Genomic DNA, 26929 nt, shown 5'->3' with positions numbered 1-26929 from the left:
ACTAAAAACCAGCCATCTCACTGAATAGAGAAGATCATCTATCACCCAAAGGTGCATTATTTACAAGAGGGAAGAAGGAAAATGGCTACTTATGCCATGATATTTATTAAAAATATGCAACCCATTGACAATATCCATGAAGGCCAGTATGGGGAGACACGTGGGCAAGTCCTAGACACTTCCTTTTCCTACGAGAGGCTCTATGATTATAGAATAGTGAAGTAAAGCCTGGAAGGGGGGAGAATTAAGGAGTGTTGCCCACTGTTAATAAATGAAGGGACAGGCGTTGGCTCCCATGCTAATGGCCACTGAGGACATCTGCCACGTAGCATTTGAAAAGAGGGTAGGAGAGGATGTGAGAATTTTGTAGTCTTCATTTATTAAGTTCCAATAATTTGAGAACACTCATGATGGCAACCATGAGTTCCCTGCAACACACACTGGACAGGACCCTTGCAGTGTTTATAAGCCTCACTTTTATAAGATGTCTTCAGTGGTTGGGTTTTTGTTTGTTTGTTTGCTTTTTTTTTTTTTTTTTTTTTTTGACAGGCAGAGTTAGACAGTGAGAGAGAGAGAGAGAGAGAAAGGTCTTCCTTCTGTTGGTTCAGCCCCCAAATGGCTGCCAAGGCCGGTGCGCTGAGCCAATCCAAAGCCAGGAGCCAGGTGCTTCCTCCTGGTCTCCCAGGCAGGTGCAGGGCCCAAGCACTTGGGCCATCCTCCACTGCTTTCCCGGGCCACAGCAGAGAGCTGGACTGGAAGAAGAGCAACCGGGACAGAACTGGCGCCCCAACTGGGACTAGAACCCAGGGTACCGGTGCCGCAGGTGGAGGATTAACCTAGTGAGCGCCAGCCTCAGTAGTTGGGTTTTAAAACCAAAATGCATTAGAACCAACTTCAAATAATCCACCTAGAAGTACATATCTCAACATTTCCCCCTTATTCTAACCAATAAAAAATTAACGCTGTAAGATAATCATATCCAGTTCATATGGTAAAGTATTTTGCACCAATACCATCACATATCCCTTTAATAACAATTATGTAGGCATGTTTTGTTTTAGTAATTGTGTTACCAAGGAATTTTAAGTCTTTTTAGGGCCATTAATCTAAAAACATTGAGTGGATCTTGATATTTCAAGTTATTTTTAAATGTAAACTGGTCTGTAAGATAACTCCTAGTATGTGTTCATATGCTTCTTCTTTGGACCCTCAAAAAGGGTTACACTTGTGTTAATAAGTATTCATACATTTGTGTTAATATACTTGTATTAATAAGTATTCATACATACATTTCCTAAATACTGAGGACTGTTAAAACTTGAAATGACTGACTTGTTTTTTATTTGCTACTAAAACTCTATTCCAATCAACACCAATAAAAGTGCTGAAGGTTTGATATGAAGAGGAAAAGTCACTTACTTGGAGAGTAATCCATCAGGGCCCAAAGGCTTCAGAAGGTATTTATCCACTTGTTTGTTAAATAAATGAGATGGTAACAGCAAGCGCTTGGTGACATTGTGGAGGTTCAAGGCATACAGAGTTAGATCGCCTTCTTTATACCTTGGGCTAAAAGCAAATAGGTTAAGTCAGGAAAAAAAATCCTTGCCTAATCTAGGCAGTGAAGAGCTCTATTGCAAAGATCATCCCAGTTCTCAGCACAAGGACAATGGCCCTGCTAGCACTCTCCATCACAGATGACCACAGATCACCCACACAATAAAAAACCTGCACTGCCCCTTCCCATCATCTGAGGTCTCGGCTGCTTTGCCAGGCTGAGCAGCTAGCAAGCCAGCTCGACCCCACATCCAAACATGGGTAAAACGTGACTTTTGTGGGTTCATGTCAATTCAGACGACAGACCGTGCACAGTCCGTGCAAACAGGGGCTTGTCCTGGACTTACAAAAGACTGAAACAAATAAGAAAGGTAAAATCTATTGGTACTTTGCAGAAAGTGTCCATTCAAAGCATCCTCCTCCTCCTTCCTTGTGGGGCTCACAATTCCGAGTTCCCACCCAGCTGCCAGAAATGTGAAATGGCAGATGACTTTGAAACCTGGAATTAGTATTTTTGCATCATCCTATCAGGAGTAATAGATTGACACTAAGAAGAAGAGAAAAATCTTTGGGATTTTGGAATACTTTTTGCTACTTAAAGTCAGAGCATGGGGCTACAAAAATCCCATGACCTCTCAACTCCAAAAATTATGGTTACAACTTTTGAAAATAAGATTGTTACTGTTCCCTTTCTTCTTCCCTACCCCTCCTCTTCCTTCTTTTCCGTTATTGAATTTATCAGGAATGATGCAAGAAAGTAAATATGAAGGCATTTCTAAAGTTCTTGGAGGGCTAGCACTGTGGCATAGTGGGTAAAACTGCCACCTGCAGTGCTGGCATCCCAAAAGCGGCTGCTCCACTTCCGATCCAGCGCTCTGCTATGGCCTGGAAAAGCAGTAGAAGATGGCCCAAGTCCTCGGGCCCCTATACCTGCATGGAGGACCTGGAAGAAGCTCCTGGCTCTGAATGGACCCAAGTCTGGCCATTGCAGCCATTTGGGGAATGAAATAGTGGATGGAAGACACCCTCTCTTTTTCTCTGCCTCTCTGTAACTCTGCCTTTCAAATAAAAAATAAATCTTTTAAAAAAAAAAAAAGCAGCAAATCCTCCCACACCATGATATTTAAAAAAGAAAAAGTTCATATAATTATTGATTCACATTAATTCAGTCATTTATATTCAATGAGTTCATTATTCATATTTAAATAGCTACTTTTTATATTTGTTGTATTCTTATTAAAACTCAGTAGGAATCTTTGCTGGACTACAAATGCCTATATTTGAGCCAAAACAATTTTTTTTAGTTAAATTTTGGTATCATATCACTATAAATAAAAAAAAAGGAACAAAGAACAAACAAGGACAATAATACACAGTATAGACAGAGGCAGCACAGTGTTCAAATGGGAAGTTAATGTGCTTATTAAAACTACTCAACTGGTAAGGTCATGTTTCCTACTTACTGGTTGATATTTGTGCAATGAAGGTAAACTCGAAGTCTGCCTCTCTCTGGGCCTTTCACACTTGCCATTAACACGGTGGTGCCCACCAGTTTCTTGAACAGAAGAGAGAGCCAATAATCCTGGTTGTGGTGGTTGGAGAGGGGAAGGAAAAAAATTTATATTATTGTTATTTAAAACTTATCTTTACTTATTACCTCATTTAACAAGACCAGTGGACAGCAAATAGTTATCCTACGAGGGATGTGACTGGTAACCCAGGGGTATTTAAATAGGATTTGCATTTTTAATTTTAATGTTTATTTTTTGGTGCATGAGACCATCATGACTCTGAGGGCCCATTCTTGTTTGTTCCTTTCATGCCTGGGAGTCCATGTTTCCATAATTCAGAGAACCACAGTTAGGAAGAGATATATGCCAAGAATGCAATTCATTGCATAGAGAATTTAAATATTCTTGGTTGTCTTTCATTCAAGAATTAAAGCAAAGCTCCAAGCAGCACCTTTAAATGCATATACTCATAAAGACATAAAGACCAGTTTTTGAAATAAATCTTCTAAGGGACAATTTCCTTATAGCTGCACTAATAAAGCCACGTCAACAAGAGACAGGCACACATTCCGTGCATCGCGTGCTTCCTGATGGAAGCTCACATCACCTATGAAGAATTCTCGCAAAAATCAATCAAACAAAACAACCCGGAGTAAGTTCAAGCATATAACCACCAGTGTGCAGGAAAGATGGGGGAGAAAGGCTAGGCCAAATGATAGCACAGGAATACATTTAGCAAAATCGAGAATATGGGAAACACTAAAGAACAAATTGCCTAATTCTCAAGATTAATAAATTCCAAGGGGAAAAAAAACAGAGGGTAATTTAAAGTTGAACAGATTTAGGAGACCTATCAGCCAAATGGAATATATGGATGTTGTTTGGATTCTGACTCAAATAAGCAAATCATTCACAATATTTTGGACAATAAGGAAAATGTGAAATGCTGACTCAATGTAAAGATTCAAATAATTCCCCTGTGCATTATTCTTAAATGCCATTTCATGCTATAAAATCAAGGTCTTATTTCTTTGGGCTACATCTATATTATCCCAATTTTTATATAAATGTATCTGTCAGCTGGATTTTTTGATACAAGTTATATTTCCTGATTTAGCACCAGATGCAGTTGGAAGTAGAGTGCAAATGAGACTTTATTCATAAATATCTTGTAGGTTATTAACAAAATAATTCTTAAAGACTTTAAAAATAGATACATGACAAGCCGGCGCCACGGCTCACTAGGCTAATCCTCCGCCTAGCGGCGCCGGCACACCGGGCTCTAGTCCCGGTCGGGGCGCCGGATTCTGTCCCGGTTGCCCCTCTTCCAGGCCAGCTCTCTGCTGTGGCCAGGGAGTGCAGTGGAGGATGGCCCAGGTGCTTGGGCCCTGCACCCCATGGGAGACCAGGAAAAGCACCTGGCTCCTGGCTCCTGCCATCGGATCAGCGCGTTGCGCCGGCCGCAGCGCGCCGGCCGCGGCAGCCATTGGAGGGTGAACCAACGGCAAAAGGAAGACCTTTCTCTCTGTCTCTCTCTCTCACTGTCCACTCTGCCTGTCAAAAATAAAAAAAAAAAATAAAAAAAAAAATAAAAAAAAAAATAAAAAAAAAATAGATACATGACACTGTCTCATTTTCAGAATGAATAAATGATGCTTTCATGACACACAGTTTTGAAGCTTTGGATACTGGTCTCAGCTACTTCTTGAGCAGACTGTCACAGAGAGCCACACCAGGGGCCCAGAGTGTACCTTAACCTACTCACGGCAAGAGGACACTGACGGCCACTCACAGGCAAAGGGACGAAGTTTCTGTCCACCAACTGGTAGTTTCCGGCTCCGAAGAGCGCTTGCCGCATCACCACCTCCACGCCCATGCGAGCCGCCACGCCCAGTTTATCCAGCCACCTGGGACAGAGCGAGACCCAAGGAAAGTCATTCCGTTCCAATCACACACACACACACACACACACACACACACACACACACACACTACCATGAGCTTTGCATCTCTGGGAGAGGAATTAACAGCAAACCGGAAAAGTGGCCTTAGTAAGAAGCACGCCCGTCAAGTGCATGGTGAGTGTGAGTAGGTGCAGAATCCTCGCCTTCACGTCGTCCCCCACCTCGTCATAACCGCAAACCCTAGAACCCCGCTGAGATGCGGGGGGGGGGGGGAGCCCCTGCAGGGTGAGGCACCTTCCACAAAGCAGCGCAGCCACAGCCTCATCCCCTACAGACCATTCCTCACCCCTGGTCCCCTTCCCCTGCACGTGGGGTGAGGGCTGAAGAAAAGCTGCCGTCAGCAACGGCGAAAACGGGAACGAAGCAGAATCACGCGTCAACCGCTGCCTGCACCTCCGTCTGTCCGGTGCATCCTCTAACCCCCTGCCGCGCACCCTGAACTCCTCCCTCCCTGCCTCTACTCCTCACGCTTGCAGGAGCGGAAAGGAGTTGTGCCTTATTTGGGGTTTCTAGGAATGAGGATGCGAGGGGAGGGGAAGGAGCAAACGCGTTCCACGTGAGGATGCAGAGCTATAGCTTGAGACTGTAACAGTTACTGAATGGAAGTCGTTGACACCGAGGTGAAACTGTATCTCAATGAGGTAGGTCTTTCAACTCAGGGATGGCGCTCCTGGGGTGACCTCCTACCACAGGCTCTGAGCTTTGTGAGAAGCGAGGAGCACAGGCCCCTACACAAAGTATCCTGCTCAGAGCCAAAGCTCTAGAAGCTTCCTCTTTTAGGGCAAGGATGTTCTGGCACACCAGTAGCCCATAATGGAGGAACAGATTCTCTCGAACAGCTCCTTCTTAGACTAAGTCATCTGGGACACCTGTTGAAGATGTCCAACAAGCTGTAACTAATCATTGTCTAGCCAAATCCCACTTCTGGGGCTGAGCCAAAGATTCCAGTGATGCAGGATCCCCGCAGCCTGGTTCCCAAGCTCAGCGCCCTTTCACTCACATAAAGCCAGCTGCAAAGGTGTCGGACAGTAAGGGCGCTCCGCCGCCGTAGGCAGAACTTGTTTCTCCCAGCCAGACCTTCTTGCCAGGTCTGGTCTCCTTCACCACCTAGGCAAAGCACAGTTTCCATGGTGATTGCAAACAAGCCCACCAACTATGGTACTGAAGAGGAACAGCGTTCAAACCTTGTATCCCCAAACCCATTCCTACGATAGAGTTACAAAATTATGTCCACAGCCATCTAAGTCGTGGACGGTGTGGACGGAATGTAAACAGACCCATTGTATAGGGTCTATGGTAGTTAATGCTACTAAAAGGATACTGGAGGCGTGTTCAATTTCTAATCAACACACATGGGTAAGACCCAATGCCAAGGGGAAACTAACATAGTGCTTGTTGTCCTGGCTATCCCACTTCTGATCCAGCTCCCTGCTAATGTGCCTGGGAAAGCAGCAGACACAGACCAAGTACTTGGGCCCCTGCACCCATGTGGGAGACCAGGAATAAGCTCCTGGCTTCTGGCTTCAGATTGGCCCAGCTCTGGCCATTGTGGCCATTTAGGGAGTGAACCAGTGAGAGACTTTCTCTCTCTGCCTCTCTCTAACTCTGCCTTTCAAATAAAATAACTCTTAAACAAAAAGCCATAGTGCTTGTCCTTTGAAATTAGGAAACATGTAAATATGTACACCTATAGAATGTAGAACTAGCTAGACTATAAAATAATGACTCTAGTTTTACATTAAAAATAAAAAGACTGTTACCTGGAGTACTTTTTGCACAGATACAATAAAGGTGTCCAGTACATCAGGGTTTAGGAAATCTTCTTTGGTTGCAATTCGTCCATTCACATAGTAGCTAAATAATTCCAAAATAATTTCAGAAAAAAACCCCAAACTTTATTTTCTGCTTTTAAGTTAACTGCTTACCTTATTCTCCTTCCAATCTCTCCCACCTCTGTGTAATATTAAAAAATTTAAAGGACAGAAGTTCTACTAGGTAGGGAGAGACCGAGAGGAAAGAAGAGGAGGAGTCCATTCTATCCAAATAACTAGAAGTCAGTGCCTCTGTCTTAAGAACACACAAACACAAGTGTGTGTGTTAGTAGGTTACCTGTTCTTTAGCAAGCAATTCATTTCAGCTATTTTTATCTTCCATGGGTTCATGGGCAGTGTAACTTGATTATTATAGAAACCACCACATTATCTAAAATAACTAAATTTTTGTGTTTTTTAAATATTAAAATTCTAGTACAGTTTTTTACTTTATAAGAAGTCAACTTTAAAGTGGAATTTTTGAAAACGAGGTACTGGGTGAAAGTAATATTCCTTTCCTGATATTAAGAACAGGAACCATACTTACTGATGCCATGTAACTGAATCAATCACTGCTCCGCCAGCCTTCAGGAAACTAGAACAGAGATTCCACTGTTATCACTTAGTCGTTAGACATACCCATGCAATATATGCACAAGACTTTCACTCCCTAGAAATGGCCAGGTAAGGATCAGATGAATATGAACTCCCTAATTCTGATAGCAAATGTTCTCACGGGTGCCACCTGACCCAGAATCCCTGGCATTCTGAGCCAACATTTCTCCTTTTGGTGAACCAAGTAGCCATGCAGCAAATTGCTTAATTGCGCATGGGCGACTGAGGATTCGCGGGTAGAGAGGAGCTGTTTTCCAGAAGAGCGGCTCTGCGTCCTCGAGCTCTCACCTGCTCAGCATCTTCACAGTCTTCCCTCGAGGCTGACCCACATCAGGACCATAGAGCTTCGCACTGCTGGAAGTAAACTTCTCTAGAAGTTTACGGAGCTCAATAAAGTCTTTTCCTAACTGCAATCCATCGATGAAAATACCAGCCTTCTTCCAGAAACTGTTAGGCTCTGAAAGATAGCGGGTCTCAAACTCATCACTTACCTAGAGATGTTTTATTTAAAAGCAAACACAGCAAAACATTTTCCAAATTACAAAAACTTAGCATTCAAAGTCAAGTCAAATAAAACCCCAAGGTATAAAGAAGATGTTCCAGAAAAAAATTTTTAATTATGTGAGGGTACTTCAAAAAGTTTGCGGAAAATGTAATTAAAAGATGTTTGTTTTGGTACAAAGATTTTGAAATCCATGCATAGTGCTTTCATCATATACATTTCCATGAACTTTTTGAATTAACCACATATAACTGAGGTATAAGGGTGTGTTAAATAATTTGAAGTTAATGCATAATAAATAATTTGAAGTTAAACCAATGAATAACAGAAAGTTATCTGTATCCAGTATTTAATAATTTACTCTTAAAAAGAAACACTGGGCTGAGGAAGACATTTAATACTTAGAACAGCTCTTGTATGTGCGGATCATATTACTAAATCTCATTTTTCACTTTATATCCAGTTTCACCTGCTGATGCATGGAAAATCAGTATAAATATATATTGAACAAACGTGGCAGGCTTAGTCATTAACATTCTATTTAGAATGTATAAGTTCCTTGCAGGAAACAGTCCAGAAGGAGCCAATCAGGAGCTTGACTGGGTAGAATTCTAGACAGTCTGAACGTGTAATGATGGTTGGGCTGGGGTTCCCGAGGCTGACAAGATGAGAACCGGAGAAGGGAAGGGAAGGGTAAAAGTAAACTGCCTGCTTCCCAGTTCTGCTGAGCCCAGTTGGCCAAGCATTATAGGCTGAAGTGACTCTGCAAAGCTCAAGGGACCCTGGGAGTTGGGAAGGCTGCTGGCTCCAACAGCTGCTCTCACCTCAAATGTAATCTAAACTGGGATAAGCAGTAGATTCTGAGTTACAGAAAGGACTTTTCTACCACATAAAGTTCCAAAAGTTGCCCTGTTGAGCACTGGCGAGAATGTGCCCAGGCAGAAGTATATTTTGCGAGTACTAAAAAAGAATGTCACAAATAGAAAGAAACACTGCCAGTGAGGAATCTCTTCCTTAATGAGGTGCTCCAGGGAGTACTCACCATTGCCTAGTTCCCAAGAAATGTTGTAACTCTTGGAAGAACAGTAGTCCAACAGCAACCGAGCATTAGAGCTGTTCCACTGCAAATCTGCTGTTCTCAGTAGCGCGTTTAGACCAAAGATCAAGTGCAGTCCTGAGCAATTTGCAAAGGCGTGCAGCATGTCCACTGAGCTTTCTACGAGAAAAATACTGCGACTTAATGGTTAGGGCAGCACCCACTGTGAAAAACAGATCTGTTCTTCATGATGGACTGCTGTTTGGGTTGCTGCCTCAAAGGAATTCCAGTCCTACTAAGTGGTTATAAAAATATGTGAAGTGCCAACAGAATTAGGCCATTTAAAAAAATCAGTTTGATGAGTTTGCTTTAGCCATTGGAAGTCTAGGGAAGGTACCAGAAACTCTAATCTGGCACTTGTTTTTTGTTCAAGTGGCTTGGGTGAACTGGGGAAACCACAATTTATGGCTCAGTGCCCAGAATGCAAAAGCCAGACAGCTATTAGTCAGCATAAACCCCAACCTCCATTATCTAAATATCTCTACTCACAAACAGCTACAAAAGATTTTGGTAATTTTAATCACATTTACAACAATTAAAATTTATATATTTATTTGTGAGCCAGAGGGCGAGCTCCCATGTACTGGTTCCCTCCCCAAATGTCTGCGATGGCTAGGACTATACTGAGGCCAGAAGCTAGGAGCTGGGAACACAACGCATGTCTCCCATGTGAGTGGCAGGAACCCCTTCCTCAGCCATCACTGGCATCTCCCAGGGTCTGCAGTAGCGGGAAGCTGGAGTCAGGAGCCAGAGCTGGGAATTGAACTCAGGCACTCCAGTGTGGGATGTGGGTGCTTCAACCGCTAAGCTGAACACTTGCTCCTATGTTTAAAACAATTTTTGAAAAATTCCTGTATATGCCATATGCACTTAAAATGAAGAAGATTTTATATAGGATAATTGACCTAGGGCCTTAGCATGTGGTTTCCAAACTATGTGCCAAGGTACCCTGGAGAGAGCCACAAAACATTTACCAGTGTACTTTGTCAGATTGAGCAAACAAAAATGACACCTGGTTAAGCTGATCTTCAGTTAAATGAGTAATTTTTAGCTTAAGAATGTCCTATGCAACAAGTGAGAAATACTTAACACTATAAAATATTGTTGTGTATTTGAAATTAAAATCTAACCAGGTGACTGTATTCAAGGGGGTAGTGTAGGATCTTTTGTTTGCAAGGGAGGAACACCACATCTATTGGGCTTGATAAGAACTCTTACTACTGTTAAGGTGTTTAGACCTAAAACAACAAAACACTTAAATATTTCTGTTGGCCCAGGTATGCTGTGAAAAAAAGTTACTTAGACATTAAGGTGCCCTAAGAGCTTGGGAATGTGCATACTCTGCTTTTTAAACATTACTGCTGTATAATCATTTTTTCAGAGTGGCAACAGCATGATTTTAATAGTTGTCTTTAAAGTAATTATCAGGGCCGGTGCTGTGGCATAGTGGGTAAAGCTGCTGCCTGCAGTACTGGCATTCCACCTGGGCGCTGGTTCGAGTACCAGCTACTCTACTTCCAATCCAGCTCTCTGGTATGGCCTAGGAAAGCAGTAGAAGATGGCCCAAGTCCTTGGGCCCCTGCACCCATATGGGAGACCAGGAAGAAGCTCCTGGCTCCTGGTTTCAGATCGGCCCAGCTCTGGCCATTGCAGCCATTTGGGGAGTGAACCAGTGGATGTCTCTCTCTCTCTTTCTCTCCCTCTCTCTCTCTCTTGCTGCCTCTCTGTAACTGCCTTTCAAATAAATAAATCTTTAAAAATAAATAAATAAAGTAATTATCATGGGGGCAGATCTGCTTTTGCGATTTTTTAAAATCTTATTTATTTGAAAGGCAGTGACAAAGAGAAAAGGGAAGAGGAGGAAGTAGGGAGAGGAGGAGGAGGAGGGAGCTATTTTCCATCTTTTGGTTTACTTTCCACATGCCTGCAACAGCCAGAGCTGAGGCAGGCCAATGCCAGGAGTCAGAAACTCTATCCAGGTCTCCCCTGTGGGTGACAGGGACCCAAGTACTTGGGCCATGTTCTGCTGCTTTCCCAAGTGCCTGATACAGGATGCAGGCATATCAAATGGCAGCCTAACCTGCTGTACCACAACATCAGCCTTTGTATTTTATTTTTTAAAAAAGATGCATTTGGGGGGCTGGTGTGGTATAGCGGGTAAAACCGCCACCCGGAGTGTCAGCATCCAGCTCCCTGCCGGTGGCTAGGGAGGTGTTTTTTTTTTTTTTTTAAGATTTATTTATTTAAAAGGCAGAGTTACAGAGAGAGAAAGAGAGACAGAGAGAGATCTTCCATCCACTGGTTCACTCCCTAGATGGCTGCAACAGCCAGGATCGGGCCAGGCAGAAGCCAACAGCCAGGAGCTTCTTCCAGGTCTCCCATGTGGGTTCAGGAACCATCACTGCCACCCTTGCAGGCATGTTAGCTGGAGCTGGGTCAGAAGCAGAGCAACCAGTACTTGAACTGGCACTCAGATATGGGATGCTGGTGTCACCAGGTGGCTTACTTTACTGCACCACAACACCTGCCTGGATTTTTAACTTAAAATTTATTTGAGAAACACACACAGAGAGACAAAGACACAGAGAGAGCTCCCATCTGCCGGTTCACTCCCTCAAATACCCACAATGGCTGGGACTGGGCTGGTGCTGGGGCCAGATGTCACCGCTGCTCTCCCAGGGGGTGGCACCACCACCAAGCTGCCTGCTTTGTCCTCCCATTCTGGGAGGGGAAGGGCAAAGGGGCGTGGCAGGGTGGGACCAGGGTGGCCAGGCCTGGCTGTAGCCCCCACCTGCAGGCCGGTGCTCCAGGATGACAACTGCCTGCAGACTCTGCCGTGGCATCTGACCTCGTACAGCCTGAGCATCGTGAGCAATACCTGTAGCACACTCTGGAACCTGTCTGCCTGCAGTAGGTGGGACCAGGGGCTGCAGTGAGACCTGGGCGCCATGCTGTGAGCACACTGTGAAACCTGCTGCCCTCCAGGCACAAGATGATCGCCAGGTGGCTGCCATGGCCTTGTCCAGGGAGAGATCTTAAGCTCAGTAGTCAAGATGCGGGTAAGACACCTGCACCCCACAATGGAGGGCCTGGGTTTGATTCCCAGCTGTGGCTCCTGGCTGCAGCTACCTGCTCATGTACACCCTGGGAGGCAGCAGAGATGGCTCAAGTAATTGGGTTCCTGCTCACCCACCATGGGAGACCTGGATTGGGTCCCTGGCCCAGGGACCTTGTGAGCATTTGGGCAGTGAAAAAAATGGATGGTTGTACTCTCTCAACCTCTCAAATAAATACATTAATTTTAAAAGCAATGTTCTCTGTATATATACATTAATCTAGTTTAAAAAATCTGGCAAACATATCTTTTCTCCTTAAAAGTATTTTTTGTTATTGTCTTATTTCTAATTACTGAATTACTTGGATGATCATAGCAGTGAAATCCCAGGCTTAACACAGTGGATAAGGTGGCCAGGCAGAAACATATGAGGAAATTGAGACCCATGAAAGTATTTTGCCCAATATCACCTAGCTATTTGGTGGCAGTGTTAGAGCCTGTTACAAAGGCATGTCTTGATCACCCTCGTCACAGCTGTATTTTATGCTTACAAATCACAGAATCACATTCTAGAAAGTTCCCTGGCTCGGGAATCCTAAGACCTGAGCTTCAGGTCTTGCCTTCCTGCTTAGACTCCAGTGTGATGAGGGCTACTGTCTTGACCCACGGGGGCCTCAGCCATGGTCAACCGACCCAGCACAAGCACCATCATGTGTCTATACCCTATCAAACCCAGGTTGAAACCACACAGGTGAAAACATGTTTGTAATCCATGAAAAACAAACAAACAAAAACTTATGGATACAAGCATACTTCAGAAAGTTTGTGGGAAGATGGAATTTAAAGATGAGTTTATCGGGAGAGGCAAGATGGCGGAATAGGAAGGGAGCACACTGATAGTCCGGGGAGAGATAGTTTAATAAAAGTGGAGATACTGCAGGTTCAAGGAAGAGTAGGGGAGGAAACAGCAGAAGAAACTCTTCCAGAACGCGTGATTCACAGCGGACCTGTGTGGAGAGCGTGGGAGCCCACAGTTCGGGACACCAGCGGCAGACTCAACACACCAGCGCTGGAACACAAGGTGAGCCGAACCTCAATAGCCCGAGACACCGGCAGGCAAGCAGAGAGAGGAGACTAGAGGGAACGACCCCCGGGGGGGAAAAGTTCACCAGGCTAACTGGAAGAGAGAGAGAGAGAGAAAAAAAAAAAAGGTGACTGGTACGGACACGGGTTTCTCTCTCTCTGCTCACCTCTCAAGGGCGAGCAAGACAAAGAGCAGGCGCCATCTTGGACATACGTCATAAGCAGAGCGACCTCAGGTCTGCACCGGCCCTGAGCCTAGCAGAAAACCCTGACTCTGGGCGGGGCGAATTAACAGGAGATTAGGACCTAGTAAATTTGTGGTGCTACTGAACTGAGACTGTGAAAAAAGAGACGGTGGGGGAGAGAACTCACGGAATTCACCTGAGTACTCTCCAGAGACGCTACAATTCCGTAACTTTGGCAACCCAGTGGGAGACTGAAGGAGAATTTGAACCCACTCTGAGGGCCAAACAGATTCCCTGTGTGGTCCTTGGGAAAGAGCTTCCGATCTCTGGCTCCTGTGGGTATATCATTTGCCTGCTAACTACCTCCAACTTCGTTCAGCTGTGCGGAATTACTTCCCTTTTGAATCAAAAAAAGAAAGAGAGAGAAAGAGAGATTTACCACTCCTAACCTGGGAGTGTCACCTTTGGGACACCAAACAGAGCTCTCAGGCCACACCCATCTCAAGCCCTAAGGCTCCATCAAAAACAGATAGTCCACTTAATCTAGAGTCATAGTATAACAAGAAAAAGCACCACAGTGAAGAAACCAAATATCTCCAATATGCCAAATAACAAATGCAAAAACCGAGGTAATAAAAACAAGGAAGTCACCATGACGCCCTCAAATGAAAAAGACACCCCAATTCAAGATTATGAAGATGATGACATAGAAGAAATGCAAGAAGCAGATCTCAAAAAATTGATAAGAACATTAAGAAGTTCTCAAAAACAAATTCTTGAACTACATAAAGCCTTAATGGACAAGATAGAAAATCTCTCTCATGAAAATGAAATATTAAGGAGGAATCAAAATGAAACGAAACAATTAGTACAACAGGAAACTGTGATAGTGACTGAAGTGAAGAATTCAATAGATCAAATGAAAAACACAATAGAGAGCCTTACAAACAGAATGGGTGAAGCAGAAGAGAGAATATCGGACTTAGAAGAGAGAGAACAGGAAAGGATACAGTCAGATCAAAGAAAAGAAGAGGAAATTAGAAATCTAAAACATATTGTCAGGAATCTTCAGGATACTATTAAAAAACCCAACATTCGGGTTCTAGGAGTTCCTGAAGGCATGGAGAGGGAGAAAGGATTAGAAGGCCTTTTTAGTGAGATATTAGCAGAAAATTTCCCAGGTTTGGAGAAGGACAGAGAAATCCTAGTACAGGAAGCTCACAGAACCCCTAATAAACACGACCAAAAGAGATCCTCACCACGACACGTTGTAATTAAACTCTCCACAGTGAAACATAAAGAAAAGATCCTAAAATGTGCAAGAGAGAAACGTCAGATTACTTTCAGAGGATCGCCAATCAGACTCACTGCTGACTTCTCATCAGAAACTCTACAAGCTAGAAGGGAATGGCGAGATATAGCCCAGGTACTAAGAGAGAAAAACTGCCAGCCCAGAATATTATATCCTGCAAAGCTATCATTTGTGAATGAAGGTGAAATAAAGACGTTTCATAACAAACAGAAATTGAAAGAATTTGTCGCCACTCGTCCAGCCCTGCAACAGATGCTTAAAGATGTGTTACACACAGAAACACAGAAACACGGTCATCAGTATGAAAGAAGATAAAGGAAGGAAACCTCACAGCAAAAGATCACAGGGAATTCAAAGCATATATTAGAACTTATCTTTGGCAAATGGCAGGGCAAAGTTACCACTTTTCATTAGTCACATTGAACGTTAATGGCCTGAACTGTCCAGTTAAAAGACACCGATTGGGATTTGCTTTTTAACCTGATGCAATTTTAAATGATGCTTAATTTTGTTTTTAAATTTCAAATCCTAGCTCTTACCCATACATGGAACAACAATTAAATTGTACATGTAATTCGCCACTTTGCTACACTAACATTGTTCCAGGGGTACTTATGATGTACTTTTGAATTTTCTATACATGCAATAATGACATTTGCTAGCAGTTTTATGTCTTCCTTCCCAATATGTATGCATTTTGTATCCTTTCTTTGTGTTACTGCACTGTCTAGTAATTCCACCATAATATTGAAAAGTAGTGGTGAGAAAAAGACACTTCCCCCTTTCCCCAACTTGAGGGAAAACTGTCCAATTTCACTATTAAAGTTGGTTTTGGTAGATATTCTTTATCTAGATGAGGAATTTCTCTTCTGTTTCTTGTTTGCTCAGTTTTTTTATGCCAAATATCTTTTACAAAAGTTGATGTAACCATTTAACATTTTTGCAGTTTGTGTAGTATGTCCAATTTATTGATTTTTTAAAATGCTGACAGCCTTGCTTAAGTGGGATAAACACCACTTGCTTGTACTACATAAAATTGTTGGATTTTACCTATTATTTAAAAAAAAAGAGAGATTTCTAAAGGCAACCCAGAGGAATCCTTAATCCAGTTCTTCATTAGAAGAGATGTGCAATTCGGGACATGCTCAAGCTGACTTACCTCAAACGGTAGAGTTAGAAACATACCAGGGGATTCCAATTCAATCCCATCAAGGTGGCATGTACCAATGCCATCTCACTAGTCCCAGTGATCAATTTCTGTGCACAGTTGATCATAATGATAGGACTAAGAACCAAAGGGATCACATAAACAAGAATAGTGTCTGCAAATACTAGCTGATAGAATCAAAAAGGGAGAGAATGATCCAACATGGGAAGTGAGATACACAGCAGACCCATAGAATGGCAGATGTCCTAAACAGCACTCTGGCCTCAGAATCAGCCCTTAAGGCATGCGGATCCAGCTGAAAAGCCCATGAGAGTATTTCAGGCATGGAAAGCCAAGACACTCTGGGGGAAAAAAAAAATGAAAGATCTCCACGAGTGAGATCCCAGTGGAAAGAACGGGTCATCAAAGAAGGAGGTACCTTTCTCTGAAGGGAGGAGAGAACTTCCACTTTGACCATGGCCTTGTCTAAATATTATCAGAGTCAGTGAACTCAGGGGGCTTCCATAGCCTTGGAAACTCATGACAAGAGCCTAGGGTGATTACTGATGCCATAAACAAGAGTGTCAATTTGTTAAGTCAACAACAGGAGTCACTGTGTACTTACTCCTCATGTAGGATCTTTGTCCTTAGTGGGCTGTGCTTTGAGATTTAATGCTATAACTAGTACTCAAATAGTATTTTTCACTTTATGTTTCTGTGTGGGAGCAAACTGTTGAAATCTTTACTTAATGTATGCTAAACTGATCTTCTGTATATAAAGAGAATCGAAAATGAATCTTGATGTGAATGGAAGGGGAAAGGGAGTGGGAAAGGGGAGGGTTGCGGGTGGGAGGGACGTTATGGGGGGCAAGACATTGTAATCCATAAGCTGTACTTTGGAAATTTATATTCATTAAATAAAAGTTTAAAAAAAAAAAAAAAAAAAGATGAGTTTATCTTTGGTGGTACCAAAGATATTTGCAATCTACGCATGATTTCTTCATAATACATTTTCCATGAACTTGTTGACGATCCCTTGCACATGGCACTGTGATTGCTTAGTGTGGGCAAGGGAGGATTATGACATTTTCAAAAAGCCTAGAATGTTTGCATTTTCGAGTATCCAACTTGCATTTACCCTGCCTATGTTTTTTCATTCTCCAAAATGTGCTTGGAATTAAGGTAGCTGAAATTCCATCATACACTCCCTGTAACACAATAAACAGTAACATCTCTTGGAATAAAGCCAAATCCACTCTTTAAAAAAGATGAAGAGGAGCAGACGTGTAGCCTAGCAGTAAAGACGTGGATGTCACACATCAGCGTGCCCGAATTTGACTGCTGGCTCTGGGTTCTGACCCCCGCTTCCAGCCAGCGCAGACACTGGAAAGCAGCACGTGATAGCTCAGGTAACGGAGTCCTTTTCATCCAAGTAGGGGACCTAGATTTCCTAGTTTCTGGCTCCAGTCCCAGCCCAACCTTGTTCATTGCTGATGGGAGTACTTGCTCTCATTCTTTCTCTCTCCCTTTCTTTCTCTCTCTTTCCCTCCCTCCCCTTTTCTCTCTGTTGGTTTCTCTATTTCTGTCTCTCTGCCTCTCAAAACAAATACACAAACAGAATAAGAAAAACCACTTAGCCTACTTCTTCCCCCAAATAGGAAAAACAACAGGAAAACTCACAACTAACATCCCATTCCTAATCACTTTGCAAACTCCAAGCTCTGACTGCTAGAATGGAAAGCCCTCTGGATGAAGACCATCTAGACAACACATTAAGGACTGGCACAGATTCTGTCAGTTACACTCCACCATGTAAGTTTAAAATGGTGTCTAGCATCCAACCTGGTGCAGGGCTGATGAGGAAGGGAGGCGGGAAAGGAGAGCAAAGTAAGGAAGTAGCTCCATCAGCATGGTTAGTTTAATAAGGGAGGCCTCCTTTCTGCAGGCACACCCAGAGTCACATCTGTAACGCTGCTTCCCAGTCCTGCCCAAACAGGTTTATGGTGTGAGTCTATATTCTTGCGACAAATGTTTTGTCAGCTTAGAAGCTGACAAATGGAACACATCATCCAAGAGCGCTTATATTAGGAACTTTCCCAGTACCTTCCGGGACACCTGCTTTCAGGGTACAGGCCACTAACTGAGCCATGAGCATGTCTTTGTCACAACAGACTTTTGCTATCTCTTCCTTTGTACAGTGCCCTCCAGGTCACTCAGCCATAGATTCAGAACTACATGTAGAAGCCCCTCGCAGCTTCTGTGATACCTGTCACTCTGAAGAGTGAGTGCTCAGATGTAGCACAAGACAGTTCTATCTTTTCATGACTTGCAGATTCAAATGGGAAATTTCAGACCAGAACTCAAATGTTTCCAAATACAGTTAACATTTTTTTGCATTTGTTATGCATTTAGCCTTTGCCGATAGGATGGCCTGAGTTGTAATAACCCAGCTGCCTTTCCCCTGGTGTGTGGAGGTCCAAGTCCCAGAAGCAGGAAAAACGCTGCTAATGTACCATCTTGGTAACAGAAAGATCACAGGAGGTAGCCAGCTGTTTTCAGATAAACTGGAACAATGTTCAATGTGACCAAAACCAGACGGACTCCAATGATTACCTAATACTGTGGGGTCTCCTTCTAGCGAGTGTGCATCATAATGTTTTATTACAAATGAGACCTGACTACTGTTGATCTCTTGTATTTTTATTCTCCTTTTGATAATTTTATCATCCTTTGGTGATGGCTTTGCCCATGCCAAATTCCACCCAACAGTCAATCATGTTTATTGAAGTGTCAGAATAGTTTTGGGAACTATATTAGCATATAAATTATTTCCTGATTTCTCTTGCATAGTTCCACACCTTATTAAATAAATATATATGTATGTTTAAAAATCTGATACACTGGAATCAATAAACTTTTATAAAAATATTCTATATTTATATATATATTTTTATATGTGTATATATTTATATATATTTTATATTTTATATATGTAATATATATTTTATATATATATTACTTTAGAAAAATGTACTTTAGAAAAATGCTAACTTAAAGAAAGTAACTTCAAGTAACTTATTTTCTAAAAGTCAAAAGATGACAGTCCCAGGGGCTAGTGTTGTGGTGTAGCAGATAAAGTCACTGCCTGCAATGCCAGCATCCGTACAGGCACCTGTTCATGTTCTGGCTGCTCTGCTTCTGATCCAGCTCTCTGCTAATGCACCTGGGAAAGCAGTGGAAGATGGCCCAGGTGCTTGGGCCCCTGCACCCACCTGGGAGAGCCAGAAGGAGCTCCTGGCTCCTGGCTTCAGCCTGGCCCAGCTCCGGCTGTTGCAGCCATTTGGGGAATGAACCAGTGGATGGAAGATTCTCTCTCTCTCTCTCTCTCCCCCTCTCCTTCTCTCTCTCCCTCTCCCTCTCTCTCTCTCTCTCTTCCTGTGTGTGTGTGTGTGTGCTTTGCCCTCTATCTGCAACTCTGCCTTTTAAATAAATAAATAAATAAATGTTTGGGGGAAAGAACCATATAGTTCCAAGAGTATTTCCTTAAATGAGATCTGGGGCAAAATCAATCTTCAAATGAAAATTATATATCATAATTTAAATAAGGGTTGTTTGTTTCATTTGCTTTAAAGTCCTGCATGACAAAGTCATCCTATTTCGAAGACAGGAAAGCTGTTTCAATGAGCGGAAAGAAGTTCCTGGTTAGTTTTGGGGCTGGAATGATTTTGGGGCTGGAACACCAGCACGGTGCCATTTGCTCCTTACTTGAGTAGGTGCTGTTCTTGAACTCTCTCTGATACTGTTCTCTGAGTAGCAGTTGCTCCTGGAAGGGCCATTCCAACTGTAACCTTTTCTCCACATCAGAAGGAATGGGTCCAGATTTGCAGGTATCTGCAAGTGGAAGAGGTAACTTAGATCCGTTTTCACAGGCAGAGGGTTAAATCCTATACATATATTTAGTTAGCTATATATGTGACAGAGCAGAATAAGCTTCTGGTTATTGGGCATGAGATCACAGAAAGATATGAGGATACTTTTTAAAAAAGTCCATGAAAGTAGAGTTAAAAAATAATTTGGGGGCTGGTGCTGTGACGCAGTGGGTTAAAGCCCTGGATTGCAGTGCCAGGATCCCATATAGGTGCCAGTTTGAGTCCTGGCTGCTCCATTTCTGATCCAGCTCCCTGCTAATGTGCCTGGGAAAGCAGCAGAGGATGGCCCAGTTCTTGGGCCCCTGAACTGGTATGAGAGACCTGGAGGAGGATCCTGGCTCCTAGCTTTGGATTGTCTCAGCTCCGGTCATTGTGACCATCTGGGGAGTGAACCCATAGAGGGAAGACCTCTCTCTGTGTGTCTCTACCTCTCTCTGTAACTCTGTCTTTCAAATAAATAAAATAAATATTTTTTAAAAAAATTTGATTTTGGTGCAAAAAATTCTAGAAATCCATGCATAGGAGAGGTCTTCAAAAAGTTCATGGAAAATACAAATTGTTAAAAAAAAAACATGCATAGACTCTAAAATATTTTTGCATCCAAGTAAACTTATCTTTTAAATCCCATTTCCTCACAAACTTTTTGAAGTACTCTCATATATTCTGCTGCACGGGCCAAAGCTGCAGGCTAACCAACCACCACAAAGGCAGGTGTCTTAGGAAACCCTGGCATGCGTGAGACAGAACCTCAAGTTATTTAACAACTTGAAGGATCTTCAGAAGCATGAGATTATGAGAGAAGACTAAGAAGTCACAGTTCAATTCTTCAAGGTTCACCTTCCTGTACGTAGAAATTTGTGTTAACATGGCCTCCATCTGCCGCCGGGTGAGTATTCTCTCCACTACGCAGGGGAAGACAGGGAATGCTAGCTTTGTCTCTGTAATTTTGGTGTTGTTGAAACTTCTGGGACCAAGACATGCACCCCTGGAAACCTCCACCACCAGCCTGGGCTTCTTTATCTTAGGACAGCAGGTCCCCAGGCGCTTGCTGCCAGGGCTGGCTGGCTGGCCAATGCCTTCCTGTCCGGGAAGCCCCACATGGTGACTTGCTGGCCCCAGTACCCCATCCAACCCTGTGCTCACAAAGGGATGTTCCAGAGGAACTTGGATAATCCTGGTAACCCCCACCCCATGCCACAGGATGAAGAAAATTGATGAGCAAAGGACAGTTTCCTGCCTCAACTCTAAGACCTCTCGAATGCAAGTGACTGGGGAGAAAGGGCCAAGTCCAAACAGAAACTGTCCCGACTTGGCCTTCACAGAGAACCCTCTTGCCTACTCCCTTTATTCCCTATTTTTTCTAATTACTACATGCTGTCAATGTTGGCCCAATAATGGATGAACTGTTCTAAAAACTTTCTAGAGGAAATGATGGAATATATGAAAGAATTAAATATTACTTGCTAATATATACATGAACAGAATTCGAAGGCACACACTCTAGTTTTAGTCATTATTAAGACAGTGATTTGGCTTCCATTGGGTGCCTGATAGCACAAACACAAGACAAATCCTTGTGACTCCTCCTGTGGCAGCTGTCTTGGGGGAGGGCCTTGGACGTCCAGGATCAGAATCCCCAAACTTAAGAAAATCAGAATCTCAGCTTCGAACCCCGAAATCCAAATATTCGAGCTCACTCTGGGTGGTGAAGGAGACTCAATAACTCAGTAAATTGCATCTTACAAACCGTTCTTTGAAGCAGAGTACATCGCCTTGTGCCCCTGTTGCAACTCTCTTCCACATTCTATTTGCAGAATAAATACGCTTCAGTCCATGGCTCTAGCTTTAGCTAGAAACACCCTCTCGGGAGCCATGCATTTCTACCCACAGGCTCCCTCCCAGCAGCCCCGTCCTTTAGCCACAGTGGCCACTGTGCTGTTTACAGCACAAGTGGCTCTCAGCTATGCCAGGCACACCTTCCTCGGGAGGTTTCACAGCCACGTGAATTGCGTGGTGAGGAAACCTGCCCGCTGCTTCCTCGTTTTGTACAGGTGCAGGCACAGCTTCACCCCTTCCTCACGGTCAGATTGGAGCAACAACACCTTTCTCCAAGTATTTTCGTGATGGACTCAAGTTCACGAAAACATCGTTCATCTGCCAAGTTTTACCCTGGTTGACTTGCGATTGCCAGTAACTTCTCTCTTCGAAGGTTGGTTCCTTGTGGGGATCAAAAATGAGAAAGTCTGTCTTGGTGCCACCAAACCTCAAGTATGCAGGAGACAGGCCTCTGGCCAGAGTACGAAGCTTTGGAGAACTGCAAGAGAGGCAGGCAAGAAAGGATCATTATTTTTTCCAAGACCATGAAGTCAAACATTTTTACCTATTTCTCTCTTGATGAGCCTATTTCTTAACTTGCAGCTGTGCAGGGCTTGGAGGGAGATGTCACTGGGCTCTAAAGGAAAGTCATCTGGGTCTGAGTCTCTCCAGCTGAGGGTTGTTCTTTCAAGCACCTGAAAGCAACTCAGAGGGCTCATTCTGGTGAGGGCTCCTATTTTAACTTTACAAATAGGGTGGTGGTCAGCACATCTACAAAATCGCAAAACCTTCTAGGATTGGTGGAAGGAAAGAAACAAGAGTGGAAACCAACGGAAAGAGGACTGTCTCTTTGAAGAACTACTTGTCCCAATCTATGGGGATGGTTCAAAGATCAGTGGTTGTCAGGGCCTGGGGATGGGAGCGAGGGGAAAGGAGTGCAAAGGTGGAGGCAAAGAGGCAATTCTGAAGCCACGCGAGGGGCTCTTTCCCCAGACGTTGGGATGGGGGCTGGGGTAGTTAGAGAAGGTTTTCCAGGGGGAAATGGCTTCACTGTCAGATATCAAAACAAAATCACCTGGATTAGAGAGAGTGGGGTGGGGCTAAGGCAAGTGTCCCCGGTGAAGGGGAAAGTCTGTGCGAACACCAGGGGTGGAAGAGAGCATGGGGCCCTGAAGGGGCTGAAGCTGGTGCCCAGGGACAAGGAGCTGGGGTGCAGAGAAGCTGGGGAAGATCAGACTGGAGAGGCAGATGGGGCTGTACGTCAGGCAGTCTGCAGACCACAACGCCAGGAGGAGCCTTTCCATGGTGAGCCACGGAAGACCCAGGCACCTGGAGTGACTTCACCCGACTTTTATTTCAGAAAGGAAACTCCAAGCTGCAAAGAACTGAACAGAAGGACCGAGACCAGTCATGTTCATGTTCATGGAGAGAGGAAGGTATCTTTCATCTGCTCGTTTACTCCTCAAATTCCCACAGCAGCCTAGGCTGGGCCAGGCCAAAGCCAAGAGCCTGGAACTCCACGTGGCTCTCCCATTTGGGTGGCAGGGACCTAAGTACTTGACTGAACACCATGGCCTCCCAGGGCACACATTAGCAGGAAGGTGGATCAGAATCAGAGAAGCCAGGATTCAAAGCAGGGACTCTGATATGGGATGCAGGTATCCCAAGTGGCATCTTAATTACTGTGCCAAAGGCCTACCCCTCAAGACAAACTTAGAGGTGGAAATGGATTCGGTAATTAATTGGATGTTGAGGAATAAACAAGAATTACTTCTGGGAAGCCCCGTGGAAGATGGTAACATCATTCGCCAAGATGAGCAACAGGTGATAGATTGTAGATGGTTTTAAAGGGAGAGGGGGCTGCTGTAGAATTTGAGAGGCCAGTACAAATGCCCAAACTCTTCTCTGCTCAGGCCCTTGGCCATGTGAATTGGGGCTCAGGGACAAGTTTTGGCTGCGGATATGCATGGTTGGGTCCTCAGGATAAAAGTCAAACTGGCGGGCCGGCGCTGCAGCTCAATAGGCTAATCCTCTGCCTGCTGCGCCTGCACACAGGGTTCTAGTCCCTGTCGGGGCGCCGGATTCTGTCCCGGTTGCCCCTCTTCCAGTCCAGCTCTCTGCTGTGGACCGGGAATGCAGTGGAGGATGGACCAAGTGCTTGGGCCCTGCACCCGCAAGGGAGATCAGGAGAAGCACCTGGTTCCTGGCTTTGGATCAGCGCAGTACGCCGGCCACAGCGCGCCAGCTGCAGCAGCCATTGGAGGGTGAACCAACGGCAAAGGAAGACCTTTCTCTCTGTCTCTCTCTCACTGTCCACTCTGCCTGTCAAAAAAAGTCAAACTGGCAATCTTTGACCCACAAGTCTTGAGACACAGCCCCTAAACCAATGTAAGACTGTGCCTTAGAGAGAGTCACCCCCAGTTGGCCTGGTTCCCTGGCCTTTGGCCAGGCGTTGCTTCTGGCCCTTGGATTTTTTGATTGCTTTTGGTGATAAAGAAAACTCATTTAGATATGTGAAGCTGGAATTTGTAAGCAACTGAGAGTGGGGGAAAAGCTGGAAAGTGGAGGGAAAATAAGCGCTTGGAAAAGACTCTGGTGCCCCCAGGATGACCTAATCAGGGTCAGCACGTGGCACAGCCATTAGGCTGCTACTTGGGATGCCTGTGTCCCATCCTGGAGTGCTCCTAAGTCCAGCTTCCTGCTAATGCACACCATGGGAGGCTGCAGATGATGGCTCAAGTAGTTGAGCCATCCCATGTTGGAGACATGTGGGTGGGAGACCCATGTGGATGGTCTGCCACCCATGTGGGAGACCTGTAGTCGCTGGCTCCCACCTTTGGCCTGGCTTACCCCTAGCTGTTGCATTTGGTGAGTGAACCAACAGATGGGAGACCTCTCTCTCTCTCTGGCTCTCTCTCTCTCTCTGGCTCTCTCTCTCTTTCTGTGTGTGTTTGCCTCTCAAATAAAATAAATTAATAAAAATGTAAAGGAATCTTTAAACAACTGACCTGGGTCAGATGCCTGAGCACCAGGGCCTGGTCCCCGGAGTTGTGGATGGGCCACACTGGGTCACTCTCCAGCACATTACCCTGCCTCTGTGTCCTTCACAGCACTCGCCACTCTCTGACATTAGCTTCCTCCCTATTGCCTGGATTTCCTGACTGCCTCAGCCCACATCCCTGACAGCAAGGACCTTATCTGTCTGGTTTATCAGAATCTCCCAGGAAACCAAGCACACAGCTGGTGCTTACTAAATATTCATTAAGCGCATGAACAACGGAGGGCAATTGGAGGCCAAAGAGCATTTCGGAAACCAAAGGAAGCCCAATGCCAAGGCTGCTGTCCCTTAAGGGGGATCCTGTGTTTCAAAGCTTTAGTGTAAGGACCTTTCTGTTAGTTTCCTTTGCAATGGAATTTGTTGTTGTTGTTTTGAGAACACAATACTGATGCCCTCAGACAAAAACCAGATTTAATACAGCTGCAAAACATGTAAAACTTAGCTGATCAAAGATATAGTATTTCAATCATAATGATGAAGACGGAGCCAAGGGGGAAAAACACCTATGACAGTGACATGGGAGTGACAAAATAATGTAGAAAAGCAGTTGTAGCGGGGCCGGCGCTGTGGCACAGCGGGTTAAAGTCCTGGCTTGAAGTGCCGGCATCCCATATGGGCGCCGGTTCTAGTCCTGACTCCTCCTCTTCCGATCCAACTCTCTGCTATGGACAGGGATAGCAATGGAGGATGGCCCAAGTCCTTGGGCCCATGCACCCACGGGGCAGACCTGGAAGAAGCTCCTGGCTTCAGATCTGTGCAGCTCCGACCATTGTGGCCATCTGGGGAGTGAACCAGTGGATGGAAGACCTCTCTGTGTCTACCTCTCTCTGTAACTCTGTCTTTCAAATAAATAAAATAAATCTTTTAAAAAAAAGAAAAGCAGTTGTAGCTATTCTAACTTTTTAGGGAAAAAACAAGCCTGTATATGTCTTTCTTTTATCTTATTGCAAGACTAAGTTGTTCTGACACAAAAGCAGAAGTGGTTTGTTAATATGCATTAAAATTCATGATGAAGTAATTTTTTTTTCCAATCCCAGATTTGAGGGCCACCAGGTAGATTCCCCAGAGAGAAAATATTGGTGGGCTAAGGTTAAGTCTGGGGTTTTGGCAGGGAACACAGTGGGGAGGAGGCTTGGGGAAATTATCACAAGAAAGATTCATTGAGAAATCAAGAAGCCCCAGTGAGATGGGAAAGAAGTCGAGAGAGGAGGCAGCTGTCAGTTGTGGAGAGAACTTACTTTTACCAGGGAGTAAAAGAACTGAGGGGGAAAGGCATTGTGGTCCAAGAATGGGAAGTTCGAATTTGACATTTCCGATGTTGAGAGGTTAAAAGGTGACGGAAAGAATCAAGTCCCGGTCATGGCCGTGGCGTTGCTGGCTGAAATGGAATCAGGCAGCATCTGAAATAAGCCTGCTCTCTGAAACACAGTGCCCCGCTCTTAGCGTCTGCCGATTGCCATGGTGTAGGTCGTCCCACCGTGGCTGCCTTCCAGACGCCAGTGCGAGGTCACTGAACACAAAGAAGAGATGCAGACATTTCATGTGGTGGTGCAGCCTGGCTCCATTACTGCTGAGGGTGGAGGAAGGAAAGCTTTGCGGGGTGGAAAAGTCCAGACAGAAGTGATTCAGAAGGATCTGAAGTCATCCAGGACAGTGAAAGACCCAGAGGTTGGGAGGAGACCATGAGGTCAGTGCCAGTCTTTAACCAAGAGGGAGGGGAGGAGAGCCCCATGGCAAGGAGAGGGAGTGCCAGCCAGGTGTGGCACTGGCCACCCACCCAGCGGAGTCAGGACGGCCATCTCTACAGCCCTCAGCCCTCCCCAAACTCAGCGTCTTACGCAGGCTGTGAAGGTTCTTCCCCTTAACCCCGAAACCAGCCAAGGGGACAGGCGTCCTTCTTTTCCTGTTTACAGATACGGAATCTGAAGAAAAGGAGGTGGGGTAATTTGTCCCCAGTAACAAAGCAAAGTGGGATTTTGTCACAGTAGTTTGGAATTCAAATGAGTTGGGCCACTGTCCCTAAGCTTGTCATTGGCCATGGAGACTTCCATCAGCAATAGAAGTAGTCTCTGGTCCTTTCCAACGCTAGTTACCAAAACATGTGTTGAACACGGGCAAGCGCTTCTCTAAATATGAAAACCAACTCTGTTAATGAAGATGCAGGGGTCTGATTACTGAAAGTCGTTACTGATAAATATTTACCAGACTGGTCAAAGGAGATGACCTTTGCTGAAGAATGATAAGCAAACCCCCGGGAAAAGCAAGCCCGGCCGGGTGCTGTGTCGCTGCCGT

The 26929-nt window shown here is 44.5% G+C and overlaps 1 protein-coding gene across 4 annotated transcripts in view; it reads right to left on the bottom strand.

Annotated features, from left to right (window-relative positions):
• HPSE (heparanase) overlaps positions 1 to 26929 on the bottom strand; it is a 37923-nt gene that overhangs the window by 6917 nt on the left and 4077 nt on the right. For 3 of the 4 annotated variants that reach the window (XM_089303153.1, XM_089303154.1, XM_051819610.3), the window contains 10 exons: positions 21933 to 22078; positions 19601 to 19726; positions 9000 to 9173; positions 7744 to 7912; positions 7388 to 7435; positions 6790 to 6883; positions 6030 to 6136; positions 4831 to 4972; positions 3018 to 3136; positions 1420 to 1566 (listed from right to left, as the gene is read on the bottom strand). In XM_089303153.1, coding sequence (XP_089159279.1) covers positions 1420 to 1566; positions 3018 to 3136; positions 4831 to 4972; positions 6030 to 6136; positions 6790 to 6883; positions 7388 to 7435; positions 7744 to 7912; positions 9000 to 9173; positions 19601 to 19726; positions 21933 to 22078 — 1272 coding nt within the window. The remainder of the gene's footprint in view (positions 1 to 1419; positions 1567 to 3017; positions 3137 to 4830; positions 4973 to 6029; positions 6137 to 6789; positions 6884 to 7387; positions 7436 to 7743; positions 7913 to 8999; positions 9174 to 19600; positions 19727 to 21932; positions 22079 to 26929) is intronic. The other variant, XM_051819611.3, reaches the window with a different exon arrangement.

This window comes from Oryctolagus cuniculus, chromosome 8 (assembly GCF_051225735.1).
Source record: "Oryctolagus cuniculus isolate XC-2025 breed Fujian yellow rabbit chromosome 8, ASM5122573v1, whole genome shotgun sequence".
NCBI classification, from domain to species: domain Eukaryota; kingdom Metazoa; phylum Chordata; class Mammalia; order Lagomorpha; family Leporidae; genus Oryctolagus; species Oryctolagus cuniculus.
The sequence above is the reverse complement of the archived record's forward strand: the minus strand, read 5'-3'. Positions and strand labels throughout refer to the sequence as shown.